At 37.7% G+C, this 17,500-nt stretch overlaps 1 protein-coding gene and 2 long non-coding RNA genes across 8 annotated transcripts in view; 1 reads left to right on the top strand and 2 right to left on the bottom strand.

Moving 5' to 3' along the window:
* LOC123766808 (NADH-cytochrome b5 reductase-like) overlaps positions 1 to 8,279 on the top strand; it is an 8,831-nt gene extending 552 nt beyond the window's left edge. The window contains exons 1-4 of one of the 5 annotated variants that reach the window (XM_045756202.2): positions 1 to 349; positions 469 to 815; positions 2,741 to 2,835; positions 5,712 to 8,279. The exon at positions 1 to 349 is cut by the window's left edge and continues 327 nt beyond it. In XM_045756202.2, the coding sequence (XP_045612158.2) occupies positions 6,391 to 7,320 (930 nt within the window). In that variant the 5' untranslated portion in view covers positions 1 to 349; positions 469 to 815; positions 2,741 to 2,835; positions 5,712 to 6,390 and the 3' untranslated portion in view covers positions 7,321 to 8,279. The other 4 variants (XM_069339830.1, XM_069339831.1, XM_045756201.2 and 1 more) reach the window with 4 other exon arrangements.
* Positions 1 to 17,500, bottom strand: part of LOC138373584 (uncharacterized) — a 432,068-nt gene that overhangs the window by 19,848 nt on the left and 394,720 nt on the right. The window lies entirely within an intron of this gene.
* Positions 12,726 to 15,920, bottom strand: LOC138373582 (uncharacterized). The gene is made up of 2 exons (XR_011231201.1): positions 15,689 to 15,920; positions 12,726 to 13,417 (listed from the first exon to the last, which is right to left on the bottom strand). It is a non-coding gene; the product is annotated as an uncharacterized lncRNA (long non-coding RNA).

The following is a 17,500-nucleotide window of genomic DNA, read 5'->3' as shown; positions in this document are numbered from 1 at the left end:
CTTGGGTTGACCCGATTGACAGACTGGTTATATTCCAACAGTACAGTATATTAGATATACTGTACAGTAACAGTAACAACAGATACAGTACAGTAACAACAGTATATTCCCAATGTACCTTCTTGTATATATATAAATAAAAATAAAATAAAATAAAAAATAAACAGGGTCTGAGACAGCAACACTGTGAGGCCAGTGGGCGCCTCAACCTCTCCATAAGGTGCCTCTAGTGGCACTGTTGTTCCCCTTCACTGTCCTGGCACCAGCGGTAGCCCCAGCCTCCCTAGGTCTCTAGCAGCGATGACCCACTACCGCGGGGACATGGAGACATCGGGTTAACTGCCGTCAGGTGGGTAGCTAGCGGGGTCAGAGCAGACTAGGTTCAGGTTGTGCAAAATTGCCTGAGGAGGAGCAGGTGTGAACGGGTCCCGTGTAACATAAACTTTACAGTCCGGTCTTCGGTCTCAGTTATAGACGTCAAGCTTGGACACCACCCTGAAAGATTGACATCAAGCTTAGACACCACCCTGAAGCATTGACATCAAGCTTAGACACCACCCTAAAGCATTGACATCAGGGACACCACCCTGAAGCACAGGCAAGCAGAGGACGGTCACCCCTGAAGCGCAGATAATCAGAAGCAGACGTTAGTCAAGGCCTAGGCCAGCAGGACGACCTCGTTAACAGCTCAGATAACAGGAGGAACACGATAGCTGATAATAGTGAGAGATATCCCAGCCCCAAGTATCTGTGTGTCTAGCACAGGCGCCACCACAAGCATGCCTTATTTGTTAATTTCAACTCAGCTTAAGTTGGTGAGTAGCATATGGAGGCTTATGTCACTATAAATTTACCTCAGTATACGTGTGGACCGCCCTGTGTGTAGTGGCTACAGTGGGGACAAGAAGCCAGTGTCTTGTCAAAGGTCCCCTTATAAATTGTACAAATTTTTGACTTGGTATATTGAATGTAAAGCCTCATGTGACTTGCCATGATGTACTGGAAGACCAGCAGTCCAGAGATAGTTAAAATAGTCAGGGCCATTTTCAATAGTAAACCCACTGAAAATGTTATGCACTGTTCCCTTTTTACCTTGTCAATCTTTTAAAATAATATATACTAACCAAACCTAAGGATTGTGGATGTGTTTATTGCAGGTGTACTTCTTAGGGTAAGGTTGCCTGTCTCCAGACATCGGTGGTTTAAAACATTTCATGAATCGTTTAGCAAAACGAGTCGGCTTGGTGCCTTTTTGATGATAATTACAAAACCAAACCAAAATGTCACCTTTGTCTTCTTCTTGAGGTTATCTTGAGATGATTTCGGGCCTTAGCATCCCCGAGGCCCGGTCTTCGACCAGGCCTCCTTTTTGTTACACACCCCCAGGAAGCAGCCCGTAGCAACTGTCTAACTCCCAGGTGCCTATTTACTGTTGGGTAACAGGCACATCAGGGTGAAAGAAACATTTTGCCCATTTGTCTCTGCCTCCACCAGGGATTGAACCCGAAACCTCAGGACTACAAATCTGAAGCGCTGTCCACTCAGCTGTCTCGGCTAAAATAAAACTTAGCCTCTGCTTTCATGCAGATGAAGTCACAATAATGTGGCTGAAGATGCGATGTCCAATACACATCAGAAAATGCTTATATCATGCAAGTGCATACATCTTGCAAGTGCATATGTTAATATAACCCAATATCAACAAATTGCAGTTTTAATTCATAATGTATGGGTCTGTTACTGATTTGTTAATATCTTCAGGTCAACATTTGACTTACAGCTTGGGCTGGAAGTTGGGCTGTGTTAACAACATCAAATTCTACAAATAAACATTTCGAGAGAAAGAGTATGACCAATATTTTTTACATCCATGTGTATGTTTATTTTATGAGGATTGTAAAGAAATTTTTTTCTAAAAGAAATATGCTTATATTTAAATATTATTATATTCAAAATACAGTGTAGAATTTTAGTGTTTGTTCCTATCAGGCAGATGTAGGATCCCCAGAGTTTAGGTTGACAAACTGGTAGACACCGAGGAGTAGTAATACAGAGTGTAATAACCTAATCCTCCACCACTCCCACACTTAAGTCCTATACTGTTACTGCTGTGTAGCTCAGTCCAGGTTACTGTAACAGACACATATCTGTAGCTTGACCCGGAGCCCCAGCGTGTGTCTGTAGCTTGACCCGGAGCGCCAGCGTGTGTCTGTAGCTTGACCCGGAGTGCCAGCATTCCAGTCCATCCTCGTGGCCTAGATGCCCACCACTTCAAGTCAAAGAGACTTTTTTTTTATTATTATTATTTGCATTATTAGATAGAATTTGCATGTTTAAGAATAGTGAGATATGTATGATATAGCCAAGGAGACAAGGATGCATATCATGATTGGCTGTTTTAGAAATATAGAATTTTATTTTAGAAAAAATAAAGCTGTCAGTACTGTAGTTCTATATTCAGCTAGGAAAAGCATACAGGTTTATATGTATGAGTATCATACATAAGTATTTTTTTTTTTTTTTTTTTTTTTTTTTTTTTTTTTTTTTTTTTGTAAAAAGTCTTGCCTGGAATACATATATCCATAGACAGGCTAAAAGAATTTTTAAAATTTTATTGTTTCATAAAATTGCATGCATTGTATCAGATGCTCTTTTAATTAATATGCATCTCAAACTTAATCCAATTTATTTTCATGTTTCTCTTGTTTTGCACATTACTGTACTTCCTTAATATTTGCAGGATACTGGTCCAACTTATGTTGGAGATAGTGAAAGTGACCTTGAATTGATGAATTATCTTCAAGCAGAAGTAATAACAGAACCAACTTCTAAGAGGTAACTCTGCTACATTGTGTGTGTATGTATGTACTGTATATACAGTATGTATATATATGTACAGTATATATACTGTATATTTATTTATATACAAAAAGGTACATTAGGTTTATGAGAGTACATAGTATTGATGTTCTACATTCTTGTAAAGCCACTAGCACGCATAGCATTTCGGGCAGGTCCTTAATCCAACAGATAATTTTATGTAGGTAATTTCTAGCAAAATTGAAAAAAAATGTTTACAGGTACATTGTAAGAAAGTATAAAAAGTACATTGTAAAAAAGTATACAAAAATACATTGTATAAAAATTTGACAAGATAGTAGGTACACTGAAGGGTTATCAACAGGTACATTGTAGCATAATTTGAGGATATGTATATATGTACAGTACTGTATATATATGTATTAATATATATATACAGTACAGTATTTATTAGTCTATAGCAGTTACCACATTTTATTCACATAATTGTTAGTGATGGCTGTTCAGTTCCTAACCTCTGTCTAGTTTGGTCGTGTCAGTTATAAGTTTCCTCTTATGTCCTCTATTTTCTAAGGGCTTGGCATTCTTTTGGTCATGAATTTTTCTGCTTGATTTTGACAAGGCTCTTCCCTATTTCTCTTCGGCTATTTATGGCTCTTCTCCGTGGTGCAGTGGTAAGACACTCGCCTGGCGTTCCGCGAGCGCTTTGTCATGGGTTCGTATCCTGGCCGGGGAGGGTTTACTGGGCGCAAATCCTTAACTGTAGCCTCTGTTTAACGCAACAGTAAAATGTGTACTTGGTTGTAACAACGATTCTTCGCGGCGGGGATCGTATTCCAGGGACCTGCCCGAAACGCTACGCGTACTAGTGGCTGTACAAGAATGTAACAACTCTTGTATATATCTAAAAAAAAAACACCTCTCTTCCCCCCCTCCTCACCATCTTCCATATGCCAACAAGTTATCAATAAAGATAAACTATAAGTTGTACATACTATAGTACAAAATATTTGTGTTATGTATGAAGTGTATTTTGAAGTTAATATTTTTGGGATTGTGGAACAAATTAATTCAATTTAGATTAATTCTTTTGGAAAAATTTGTTTCGGGTTACGACCCGTCTCTAGGAATGGATTAAATTCGTAAACCAAGGTACCACTACAGCTGTAGTGTGTCCTGTTATGGTACTGACAGTATCAACTTTTCATTGCATGTTATGCCACAGCATAGCAGTTCCACCAAAGGGTCTTCCCGACCTGACAAGTCATTTCAGTGCTGGCACTGTCAAAAGAACCATCAACAGATTTGGAAAGGTTTTCAAATTCATAAGATTTAAACCAGTGCTCTTGCAAAACAAGAATATCACACATTCGAAAAAGTTTTTTGACATATTCATACATTGTAGGGTTGAACCTTTAAAGTCTTCAAGGATATTCTTCATTTTTATATTGGTTAATCCTGGGTTTTCTACCTTCCCACGGCCTAAAGTTTACCCCTACAGGTTAGAAACTGTCACAGAGCACAGTATCCATGTACCTTTCATTAACATCAATTGCATAAGAGATGTACCGATTTTAATTTTTAGAAATTTTATTGATAGAGACTACACTGACTCCATTTGTCTCATTATAATCCCTAAGCTTACTCGAATCACATTCTCTGAGATGATAGACAAATACACTGGTATTTGGAGATTTCAGAGGCTTCAAATCACAAACATCGACAATATTTTTTCTCCATTAAAGGATGTCTGTGGCAAATTTGAACCACAATTAAGTAATGCTGGAAAAATCAGTTGGAGCCATGAGGAGGATTCAAACCCATTCACTTGGTACTTCCAAGCAAATGCCCTAGAACACTACATCACAACATGGTAAACCTAATGCAACCTGGGATTCCACTGAATCCCCTAGGAGTCCTAAGTCTTCCAACTCAAAACTCAATCAGGATTTCTTGCATTGCCTTCATGTACTCTGGATTATTGTCCAGTAGTTCTAACTCCGATGAGTGGTGACAAACCTATAGCAGACTAATGCCTACCATCTGGAGGCAGGAAGGAAAAATAGCTGAATTTTATTTTTTGGTTATGTGAATTGTTTGTAATTTTATTGACATTTGTTTAAAACATTTCTTGGTGTGTTTTGAGTTTTTGTGACTCCATTTCAGACTTTTTGGCAGGTTTTTTCTTTTGTGTGGTGTCCATCATACAGTACTCAGTTCTTCTTCCCTTGTAAGGAGGCAGGATTCTGGTCTTTGCTGCAGGGAGGTTATCTTGAGATGATTTCGGGGCTTTTAGTGTCCCCGCGGCCTGGTCCTCGACCAGGCCTCCACCCCCAGGAAGCAGCCCGTGACAGCTGACTAACTCCCAGGTACCTATTTACTGCTAGGTAACAGGGGCATTCAGGGTGAAAGAAACTTTGCCCATTTGTTTCTGCCTCGTGCGGGAATCGAACCCGCGCCACAGAATTACGAGTCCTGCACGCTATCCACCAGGCTACGAGGCCCCCTACGAGGAGGTCATCAGAAAGTTTGAGACACTTCAAGAGATGCTATTTATCCTGGGGTACCAGTGCATAAACTGTAAGGAGCCCCCAAACAGGGGTGTTTCATTATGCTAAGTGCTCTATTTTTCCACCCACAATGTTTATAATGTATCTACACTTTATGTTAATTTATGGTGGCAAATTGGGATGAATCAAGAGTTGCAGAATATTATTTCAGTAGACCTATTGAAAAGATTTGAAAATAAATAAAACCTTATTACTGTACATATATTTGCTGGACAGATTCTTATAAATGAACCATCATAACTGGATATAATTTTAATTGTCACCAAATAATAGGCAAGTATATATGGATTTAGTGTAATTAATCATATATATTTTGTGTAGTTTCAGTTACTCTACGAAACTGGTGCCACGCAAGGTCTTGAATCTATTAGAGGTAAGAGGATGGCAAGTAGTATCATCGGCTAGCATTGGACAAACTTGTATTTGGACACTGCATATTGAATAAATCTTGGCTAAACGATCAGTTCATATTATTACTACTGTATCAACAGTGTTTTGGTGCTAGGGATCAGAGGTATGGAGAAAAGTAGAACATTTAGCAATTTTTTTTCTCAGCATATGCATAAGCTTTGCCAAGGTTAACACTGCTAATGTGTGGGCTTCCATATTTACTGTTTGGATATGTAATACAGGTACTGTACTATAAATATATTTAGATGCACAGTTTAATACGTAATGGCTATTGGAGAGATTATTGCTATCTAATTTGTTAAGATAGGTGTTGTTTTTGATAGTAACACAGTCTAGTATTTTATTACATTCCCATTATGTTAGGGAATATAATTGATTACTGAGCCACATGTCATTTAAATAAATATATAAAGTCTAGCTTTAATGTGAAAAATTTGAAAGTTTCTAATACAGTATTTACCCGAAAGAAAAGCAGTATGATATACAGTACTGTACTTAAGAGATACAGTATAGCATATGAATGTGGATACTTACAATTACCTTAAATCAGTTTTGAATAATATTTAGATTGACTGCTAGTTCAAGTATCATGACAAGCAGTGAAGCTCCCGATATTGAAGATTTACTGCCACCAAAGCCTCAGGCACCAAAACCCAGTGACTGCTGTGGCACCGGATGTTTTCCCTGTGTCCACGACATTTATGAGCAAGATTTGAAAGTTTGGAAACGAAAATGTGAATTGATTCGAAGTGGAGGCACAGAGGAGAAACAACAGATAACAGGTGCTGTTCAACCTGACAAATGGAATGAGTTTGAGATTATTGCAGTGACAGAGCTTAGTAATAATACATATCTTTACACCTTTAAGCTAGAAGATGACCAGTGTTTAGGCATAAGTGTAGGTCAGCATTTAATCGTTAAGCAAGTTAAAAATGGCAAGACTATTACAAGGCAGTATACACCAATCTCTGACATATACAGAAGAGGATCATTTGAAGTTCTCATCAAAATTTATCCAATGGGAAAAATCACCCCAATTATTAAAGATTGGAAAGTTCAAGATAAGGTACCATGGAGAGGCCCTTTTGGTAATTTTTCATACAAGGAAAACAGTTACAAAAGAATCCTCATGCTAGCCGCTGGCACTGGTATTGCTCCAATGTATCAGTTAATAAAAAATATTGTTGAAAATGAATATGACGAGACTTTTATAAAGCTGAATTATGCATCCAAAAGTTTCACTGGCATTTTGTTACGTGAAGAGTTATCCAGTTACTGCCAATATTGGAATTTTACTGTAAGTTACTACTTAAGTGAAGAGGTTGATATAAGTAAGAAGAGATACAGTGAAGAGATAGTAGCCAGAAGACTGTCAAAGGAGGATGTTCGTCAAGATCTTGCAAAGGGTCCTGTAGGTGCAACTTTGGTGCTTATTTGTGGAACAAAATCATTTGATAAAGACATGGTGAACTGTGCAAAAGATGCCAAGGTTCCAGAAGAAAATATTTTTAAGTTTTGAAACGCTTTTTGGTTTGATAACATCAAGTACTCTGCAATGCAGTGATAAAACACACTCAATTCGCAAGCGATTTGGGCTAGGTTCGTATCCAGGCTAGGGAGGATTGACTAGGCACCAATCCTTGACTGTACGCCTCTTTTTGCACAGCAATGATTGAGTAGCTGGTTGTCAAACGACTGGCAGGTCATATTCCAGGGAAACTAGTGGTTAAGGCTTACCATGAGCTATAGGATAGGAAAAAGCTCTCATCCTCCTAACATAAGTTTGTCATTTGTTCCTATACCCATCTGTGATCAAAATTAAAGTACATTGAAAGTAAGTATGCCATATTGTTTTAATCTAATCTAGTATCACTGACAAAATTATTGTTCTTACAGTATTGTTATTTAATTTAATAACAATTGCAGTTACAGTACTGTAATATATTTTACATAATTTTTCAGTGTTTATCATAGTGCATATTTCTTAATTTGGTAAAACTGTATATTAAATGTGCTCCCTTTGCTAGCTTAAATACTGAATAGTCTTCAAGGATTGTCTGTAATATTGAGATAAAGTTTATTGATAGAACTACTCTTGAGTCAGTTGTTTTAATTTTTTAATTTAAATCTTATGAACAACATTACAGTACTTGTATATTGTGTTTTTTTATAGAAATAGATATTTTTTTGTCACTCGTATAGTGACAACGGTAGTTCACCTTCATTCCAATCACCCACCCCACAGGGTGGAGAGGACTTTTTTTTTATAACAATCACTATACAAGAGCTTTCTTGCAAGCTCGTGCAAGCTTTCCTGTATATTGATTTGTCTTATATATGGCTTGAAGAATGCTGCAAATTTTCTATGCTGTACTGCAAATACTTAATTTTATACACTGGATACCACTGTAATATGTTTAATATTATTGGATTTAAATACTGTAATGAATAAATCAAGTGTAAACTATAGATATACAGTATTACTGTGTTTTACTTTAAATTAGGAAGAGTTGAGCCAGTTTTAAATGTGTATATCAGTGATAAACATTATTAAAACATTATAGCTCTGTGAAGAGCTTCAGGCCTAAGTTAGGGAAGATAAAAGAATTAAGAGATTTATATACTATACATTGTTATAATGGGTGAAGGTTGTGGAGCTGATAAGGTGGCAGAGGGGAAAAAATCTTGCTCACTTTGAACTTGCCTTGCCTCAACAGTAGTTGACACAAGGCAAATTGATAACGACAGTCCTTTGGTATTGGTAAATGGTGTCCTTGTATTTTATAATAGCTGGCTCTGAACACACTATTTTATTTGTTAAAAGGGTGCATGAATGTAGAAAAAACATAATACAGTACTTATAGTATAAGTATACATTAAAAAGAGAGAGAGAGGGCTTATAAATTATTGAATATGTTTATAGGAAAACAGACATAGAAACTTTCTTTAGAGATTATCCACAGAAAATATTGTTAATAATAATACTGATTACAGAAGGAAAAAGATGGAAATAGGAAAGTGGTAGTTTGACCAATGTCAACAAACCCTGTGTTAGTATTTAAGTGCACCACCAGATGGCAGCTTGAGTCACCCCAACAATTCAACCTTTCTGCCTCATTTGCATGCTGGTACCAGCTGTTCATCTCTTACTCTGCAAAGGATCACCTCTGTGTTTGAAGCTAAGTGGGATTAGTGTTCCTTGGGACTTGGTTGTCTCATGTTTATATTTTTTCAGTATGCCTTTCATAATTATTTTTGATAATGATGCTTCATAATTGTGGTTATTCTCCTCATCTTGTGTTCTTAACAATTGCCTAACCTTGATTTATTTTTCAAAGTTATCTTCCCTGGTGTTGGCTTAAGTTTTTTTGATGTCTCACTAGTTATCTCTTCTGAGGAGTTTGAGTATTCCCCTTTCCTCCTCTTGGGTTTGGGGCTGGACTGTAGAGCGATGGTCTGGTTTCATGTAGGTCAGCATTCAATCCCCGACCATCCAATTGGTTGAACACCATTCTCTTTTCCTGTCCCAAATCTTTATCCCTTCCAAGTGCTATATATATAGAGTTGTAATGGCTTTGTGCTTTCTCCTGATAGTTACCTTCCCTTCCTCCTGAGGTTCTGCTCTTTCCTGGTGTACAGTTAGTGCTTTGGACTTGATCCTCAAATTATACCTGTTGTTGGAAGTTAAGGTTACTGTGTTCAGTCTGGAAATGTTTGGTGTGTCTTGTACATCTAAGGGATTTTGCTTGGGTGGTAAATAAGATTATTCTTGGTGAATTCCATGGCAATGTACACCTTTTCCTGACTTATTTTCTGGGATTGATTGATTGATTGATGAAGATTAAGCCACCCAAGAGGTGGCACGGGCATGAATAGCCCATAAGTGGTGGCCCTTTTGAGCCATTACCAGTATCAATAGACGATACTGGAGATTTGTGGAGGTGCAATTGCACCCTGCGTGACGGGAGATGTCTCCCATGATTTTCTGGGGGTTTGACTTCGTCACTTTTACATATGGTGCTTCCTGATATTTATTAACAGATTGGATAGCCAATTTCTGTTGAGTTCAGGTGGCCTGGTTGCCATGTTTTTATATTAATAAGGATACAGAGCATTTGTTACAGTTTTATTAGTCTTGTTTCATTGTGATGATTTCCTCACATATCCATGACTCATCATTTGCAGCTTTCAAGAATAGAAGTCAATGTTTCTGAACTTTTAAAAGCCATTCCAGACTTTTCCTTGTTGTTACCTCTACTGTTACAGGAGTTCAGTTTGTATAGCTAGCATCCACTCATGTTTCCTCCATACCTCCAGCTTTGACAGGGAATTCTAAATGGCCTTAACTTGGGGTCCTCTCCAGTTTCTAAGGTATTGGTGAGCAGTTCTCTTGATTTAAGTGAGAATTCCTTGACAGATGTGACAATACTGCCATAACCCAGTGTCTGTTCCATGGTTCTTCCTGTGAATTCAGCCTGCCCTCATAAACAAAGGCCAAAGTACATTCCATGCACCCGCCAAATCCCATTTATGAATGAAAAACGGTTCACACACAACCCGCAACTGATGACGTTTGAACACTCCTGGAACAAGTGATTTGCTGACCACTTTTGTTCGAACCACGATGCTGTAAATGCTTCACTCACGTATTTCAAATACAAATTATCATCAACAGAACCTAAACACCTAACCTAACTTATGCCTAAATATGCACATTATGTTAATATATAACAATATCAATTTATATTTGAGAAAACTACTATTTCGAATGAACAGTATGTTAAAATTGATGAATGTGTCTTTGGGGTCATGTGCTGGATGGAATGGACTTGGTCTTAGGATGGGTTGGTGATTTGAATGATTTAGTCATCACCCCTTTTAGGGATGGGGGTTGGTGGTTTAGGGGTCTCAAAAGTAGGCACTTCTTCCTTATTTTCCTCAGCTTCCATTGTTTATTGGAATTCATCACCTTCTCCACTTAGAGGGTGATTCCAGGGGTTCAGGGTTGCAAGAGACTGGACAATGGGTACTATTTGATCCAAGTTGGGCTAGGACTTTTCAGCAGTTCTGCCTGCAGGCCTCTCAAGCCATTATTCAGAAATGGGCTTAAGAGTGAATTCAGTTCTACAGTCACTTCAGTTATGTTCTGAGGCCTTGGGCTCCTGGTTGATGAGCAGTCAAGTTTTTCTAATTGGGGAAATGGGCTTATTTTGTTAATTAGCATCCAGGAAGAATGAGCATCATAAAATAAATTCTTTGTGCTGTAGTTTAGCTAAGGTTATAGAGCTCGCTGGCATTGATGGCTGGAGGGTGAAATAGACTGCTGCTGCCGCATTGAGTGATGGGGTGAAGTGCTGTGCTGCAATTTTTCTTTCCATTCTGTTTTCTTATTTCTTGCTTTGTTTATGTTTTCTATGGTGAAATGATACATTAAAACCACTAGTGACATTCCAATATAACATATAATGTAAAATGTACATACAGATGTATGCATATTGCTATATGAACATGTTTTAGGCTCATATTGATATGAATAAATAAATCTTACAATTGCACATACCACGCATTTTACATGCTAATATATACATGGTTATTGCTGATTTGCTGTTTTAAAAAGTTTTGGAGTATGATAGCTAGTGAAATGGTGTGAATGCATTTCTGATTCCTATGCTTTTCATTTTATTTTCTTGCACACACACTACAGTATTACATTTGTGATTTGATGCACTGCAACAGGTGGTAGGTAGGCAATACTTGCCAAAGACCTGCAGGTAGATATGGTGCATGGTACTAGGCCTTGCTTGTACCAAGAATACTTATACTTACCATGCTGCTATTAGCATAAAAATTCCTTCTACCCTTCACCCAGTTTTATCCTCTATAAATGTTTAACAGGCAATGTATGCAAATTCTTAAATAATGTAATGTTCTGTATAGAAATTCTGAATTAAAGTCTTTGCTCTTAAGAAAACTGGGTTATAAAATCAATGTCTCCTAATTGTGGCATATGTTTGCAATTTTGTAAAACCCTATATACAGTATTTATAATTATATCTTTAGCTGCTCTACTGGACATGTTGAGTTGATCTCCTTTGATACACAAGTTACCCATTCTTATGGCCTTCCATATTATTTATTCTTGGTGCTTTGTCAGTTCCAAATGCAATAACACTATTTTTAATCTCTGTACTGTCATTGTTTCAAAACCATCCTTTAAAAATGATTTCATCAATTGCACACCTATATGTTCAATGTACAAAATATGATGATGTACCCAAAAAGTTCACATTTTGCATTTGAATTCTGAAGGGCATAACAAAAAACATTAATCATATACCTAATGTGTTCTAGGTCTTATATAGTACTATACTAGGCCTAGGTAATATTAGGTTGCCTTCTTTTGTAGGCCCTCTGCAAAATTAATAGTACAAAAAAATACTGTATTTGGGTGCAAGAGTCCATGCTTTGTACTTGCATAGTGGCTACAGGACTGTTATTTTTGGATGACTGCTTGTTTAACACTTAACCAGACAGTACACTGGTACATCTTGTAGCAATTTTTATATTTTGTTGTTTTCTGTAAAGTTAATTCATTCTTTGGATATTCAATACAATTTTCTTGTATCCTAGAAACCATTACATTTTAATAGCATATATATAAAATGTTACAATACCTTGTACTTTTATTTTATAGGAGCATAGTTATTGTCTATAAACTTATTCATGCCTTTGACAAAATAAAAAAATATTTCTTGTATCCTAATCATGATGTTTTTAATAGCACACAAAATATTAAAATAATTAAATTTTCATTTGGAGCAAAATTATTACTGAAGATGTACTAGAAAAAATAGATATATGTGCTGTAGATGGGTTGTCAACAAACATTGGTTTTTATATTGCCAGGAAAATAATAATTGCATGTATTCCTAAAGGCACATATATTATTTCTCCCTGATGTGAAAATAGTTTTACAGTTTTCAAGGACATGGTAATTCTGTTAAAATGTTGTATCAACTCTGTATGATACAAAATTAAGTGTTTTGGTGTGTGAAAATCAAATGTGTCATGTTTTAGTTTTTGGTATGTGAACCCAAAAAGAAAAAAGTTTGAGTTAAACATGAGGGTGAGAATAAATTGTAGTGCAAAATAAATGAGGGCCAATAAGAATTGGAATAATAGTGAAGGCTTGACATGGAAAAAATTAGAGAATTTTGGAAGAAAATAGTAGAGGGTGAAAGAATGACAAGACAGTAAAAGTGGCAATGTTTTGGGAAAGCTGTTAGGAATAGCCAACACTGAAGGAAACAAGGTGCAATACACAAAGGATGCAACACTGACATTATTTCATTCATCCCATATTCATATTTAGAATTACACAACTAAATTATCTGGAAAGAGTCTTAATGATGCTGTTAATCTTTGGCCTCATGATCTTCTTCCTCATCACTGGATAATGCATTCACTTCCGTTTCACCTTCAAGGTCTAATTCTGCTTCAGTGAGGACTTTCAACTCCTCTAGAGGCAATCTCACCCTCATTCCCTTTTCTCCCAGCAGATTAGCTATCTCCCTCAGCATCTCTGGCATAAGACGCACACAGTCCAAGTATACGCTCTGTCAAAGAGAGAAAGTACAGTATTAATGTTTACCACAATATGATGAATTCATATAAGCATATTTACTTACCAAAGTGGTAAAAAATGTGAGAATTTGACTGTACAGTTATACTCTGGTTTTGATAGGGTACGGCTTAGAAGCTCGTGCCTTGGTGTAAGGGCACGGGTCTGAGAGAATGTGTAAGGGCACGGACTTCTAAACCGTACTCTAGAGTATGAACTATCGAAACCCATCCTTTATTTCCTTACTTACAATATAGCTATGTTACTTTAAAACAGGGATGTAAAATCAATATGCATTTATAAACACTTCCAACACACGAGTTATCACGTGGGGCCGGTACCATATTTTTTTAAATGGCCAGACTCTACAAACAATCGGTGCATGTATTACATTTATTAAACAACACATGGATGGCTAGAGGACCAGGTCGGAAGAGACATGCATTGTCCATAGATAGTGTGCCAGGGAACTTGAATGCCTGAGAAACCTCCCTCCTATCATACACATTAAGATACAGGACATGGACAATACACTGCCAAGGAATAATCTCTCACTCATCAGATTAACTTCACACACTGGTGGTGTGTGCTTTTGAGGTGATTGACTTTCATTAAATCTGTGTGACTGGAATACATCCATCCAGTCCCCCCCCCCCCACTACCATCCATCCATCCAGTTCCCCTCCCCCCTACCATCCATCTATCCTGTTGTCCTCCCAAATCCAAATACAATATTCAAGTGCGATCGTCACTAAGCGGGTGAAACTGGTAAACTGAAGAGTGCCTCGCCCATGCCACCAGGAACCACATGCTCGGTCGACCCCTACGTGTATCAACAAAGTCACTAGGTGAGGCAAAGGTCATAACCCAATTTGAATTTTCCAAAGAAACTTAGTTTGTAACCCGAAAATTTGTAAAGAAGGACACTCGCTACCCGAGGTTCCACTGTATAGCACTTGGCAGGGATATAAATAGCCGAGGTATGATGACGGAATGAAGATACAGTACCCAAGCACTTAGGATCATCAGGTTTTCTGAAAAAGAAAAACTCAAAACAGAACAGGGCAGAGCTCCCCCATGGTAGTAGTATCAGTTGAGTGCCAATGCCCAAGCACATCACAAAGTTGTAGGTGAAGAATATGCTATCTGGCCAAACAAAACAAAATTCACACTTTTGGCAGAAAGTTTGAATCTTCCCAAAGCAAGACCCAGGAGGAAAGCCACATTAAAAAGGGAATCCTAAACTAAAGTTTTTATCTTCTTTTGGGTTTCATCTTAAGACAATACAATGAGTAACAAGGTTCCAGAGGTGCATGAGACAGCTGGAGGTGAAAGAAAACCAAGATAACTGAAGCAATGGGGAAAAGACACAGCCAACCCAAACACCAGCATGAGAAGCTCTGCCAAGGCCAAATGATATGAGGCAAAAACATTAAGCACCAACTAGCAATCCAGAAAGTCAGGAAAGACATCACACTCAGAAACTTTAAGAAATCCTGCCAAAGCACCTCGTACTGTAGTCTTGAGGAAAGACACAAATGTGACACCAGTAGGTCTGCAACCTGATTCCATACAGGCAGCAGTACAGAATGCCTATAAACTCCATTTGCACAGACCAACAAAAAGCCTCAAACCATCTACTGGTCATACTCCCAAAGCTTTTGAGGGGGAGAGGGGGTGGTGGAGCTTCAGGAAGGGGTGGAAATTGGAACAATGAGTGAGAAGGGCCTGATGCCAGGGCTGCAATGGTCACAGAGGAGCCAGAAGAAGGATGCGGCCCACAAAGGTCTCCAGCCTGTCCAACCAGAGGAATGAAGTAAAGACAAGACCAAGGACTTTTTGTCTGGGCAACAGAGCCTAAGTAATGCAAAGCCTCACACTTCAAAACTAGTGCCACATAAACAGAGATACCAAATCTACACAAAAGGCAAATAATGATTAGTTTACATGATGCACATTATACTTCTTGACATCTAGCTGCATATGAGGCTATGGAAATTTACCCCAAGATAGCCGTTACATGATGAAGAACCAATTCATTAACATGATGGGTATTGATGTACATTACATGAATGATTATTATACTAAGACTTAAGTGTTTAGGAGGAATAAATTGGTTAATATATGTTAACAAGTTAGTAAAAATTGAATGATACTGAGGTAGTGAGAATCTAAATTTAAAAGATGTGTTAATAAAATATTTCCCCCAACAATGAACAGAATAAATATTAAATCCAATCTGGAATACATGTACCGAGCCTTTTACCTTGATACCAGGGCAGTGAGAGAGTGCCCTGTATATTAAGTCTTTCAGTTTCTTCGGTCGTGTAGCAGCAACTAGAGCCAAGTACAATCTCCAGAGAAGAGGACAGTGGTTACCAGGAGGTTGACTTATTCCTTTTTCCAGCACACTCTCCAAGCGGTGACCACAGCTCAGAGAACCTATGAAGCAAATTAGTAATTGTAAATGTTATAAAAAAAATTGCCAAATGCCAACAAATCTGTTTTAAGGTTTAAGTTAAAAAAGGAATTTAATATCCTACACAAAATGGTGGCTATTAACCCATAAATAGCTCCAATCACTGCTTGTGATTACCTTGTGATCTTGAATTGCCAAATGTGATTTTTTTTACGTTAGTTTTGTGAATTATTTTATCATACCACAATGTGACTTAATTAGCTGAGCTGTTTAACTGCTCAAATGTGCAGGCACTCCGAGTTGTGCTTTTTTTTTTTTAATTAGGCTATATTTTAATGTTTTTTTAATGTTTTCATCACTGTGATTTGAAATAAAAATGGTGAAGTTTGGAAATATTTTGACATTAACTTTTACCTGAATGTTTATAAAAACAACAAAAATATGTCCTTAACAATTGCACTATGAAGTTTTGCCAAAAACAGGTGCACAGTGCAGTGGTTAAGAGGTAAATAACATTAATGTATTTTCCCCAGATCCAAAAGGTAAGGTAAGTGTTGCAATCAACTGGTGTTTGAGAATTCAAAAGACTATATATATGAGATTTAATCAACTGGAGTAACTGATGGTCTGCTATAATACAATTAATTCATTGAGTCAGGGGACAGGAAGCCAAAGTGTACTCATGCACGTTTTGGCTTTTATAAAGGCCCCCCCCCCCCCCAAGCCTCATTACTGACCCGGTCCAGGATTGAAAATCACAGTTGAAAACCCAATCAACTGTTGTTATTATAAACAGCCTCCTGGTGCTTCGGAGCTCATTAATTGTTTAATAATTGTAAACAAAGTCGCCAAAGATTGAGAAATGATGTACAGGTTCATAAGTGATTGCGTAACTGCTTCGTGAATCTGGCCCCTGGTACTTAAAATACTAGTAATACATTTCTTACTGCAAAAAATTTGCTTATTAAAAATCAACTTCATGCACATATGACATGTCTGAATCTCTGTATTACAACTTTACATAACCATCAGCATTTATTATGATATTTCTACCCCATTTTGATTTCATTGACTGGAGACACACTTCCCCAGAACAGATGAAAAATATTGTGCTAAAAAGCAGTCTTTCACACTCTGCAGCACACAGAAAACTTAGTATCACAGCACTAACAACATGTACAGCAGTATTTCAGCTTTCTCATACACGAGAACAATCAAACTGTTACCATCCCTCTCAGCCTTCTTATCTTGAGGTTATCTTGAGATGATTTCGGGGTTTAGCGTCCCCGCGCCCCGGTCCTTGACTAGGCATCCTTTTTATTACACACCTCCAGGAAGCAGCCCGTAGCCGCTGTCTAACTCCCAGGTACCTATTTACTGCTAGGTAACAGGGGCATCAGGGTAAAAGAAACATTTTGCCCATGTGTCTCCACCTCCACCGGGGATCGAACCCAGAACCTCAGAACTACGAATCCGAAGCGCTGTCCACTCAGCCATCAGGTGCCCTCTGCCTGACAGGTTGGCCTAACCTAACTTCTTATGTCTTGTTCACACATATTAGCCAACTGTTAAGATATATTATAAGTAGCTTTCTAATGCTTCCTGATGTCATATTTATCATATTTTTTTGCTGCCTGGGACAGTCTTTATTTCTCCCTA

This window comes from Procambarus clarkii, chromosome 42 (assembly GCF_040958095.1).
Source record: "Procambarus clarkii isolate CNS0578487 chromosome 42, FALCON_Pclarkii_2.0, whole genome shotgun sequence".
Lineage (NCBI taxonomy): Eukaryota > Metazoa > Arthropoda > Malacostraca > Decapoda > Cambaridae > Procambarus > Procambarus clarkii.
This window is presented reverse-complemented; position numbering and strand designations above follow the sequence as displayed.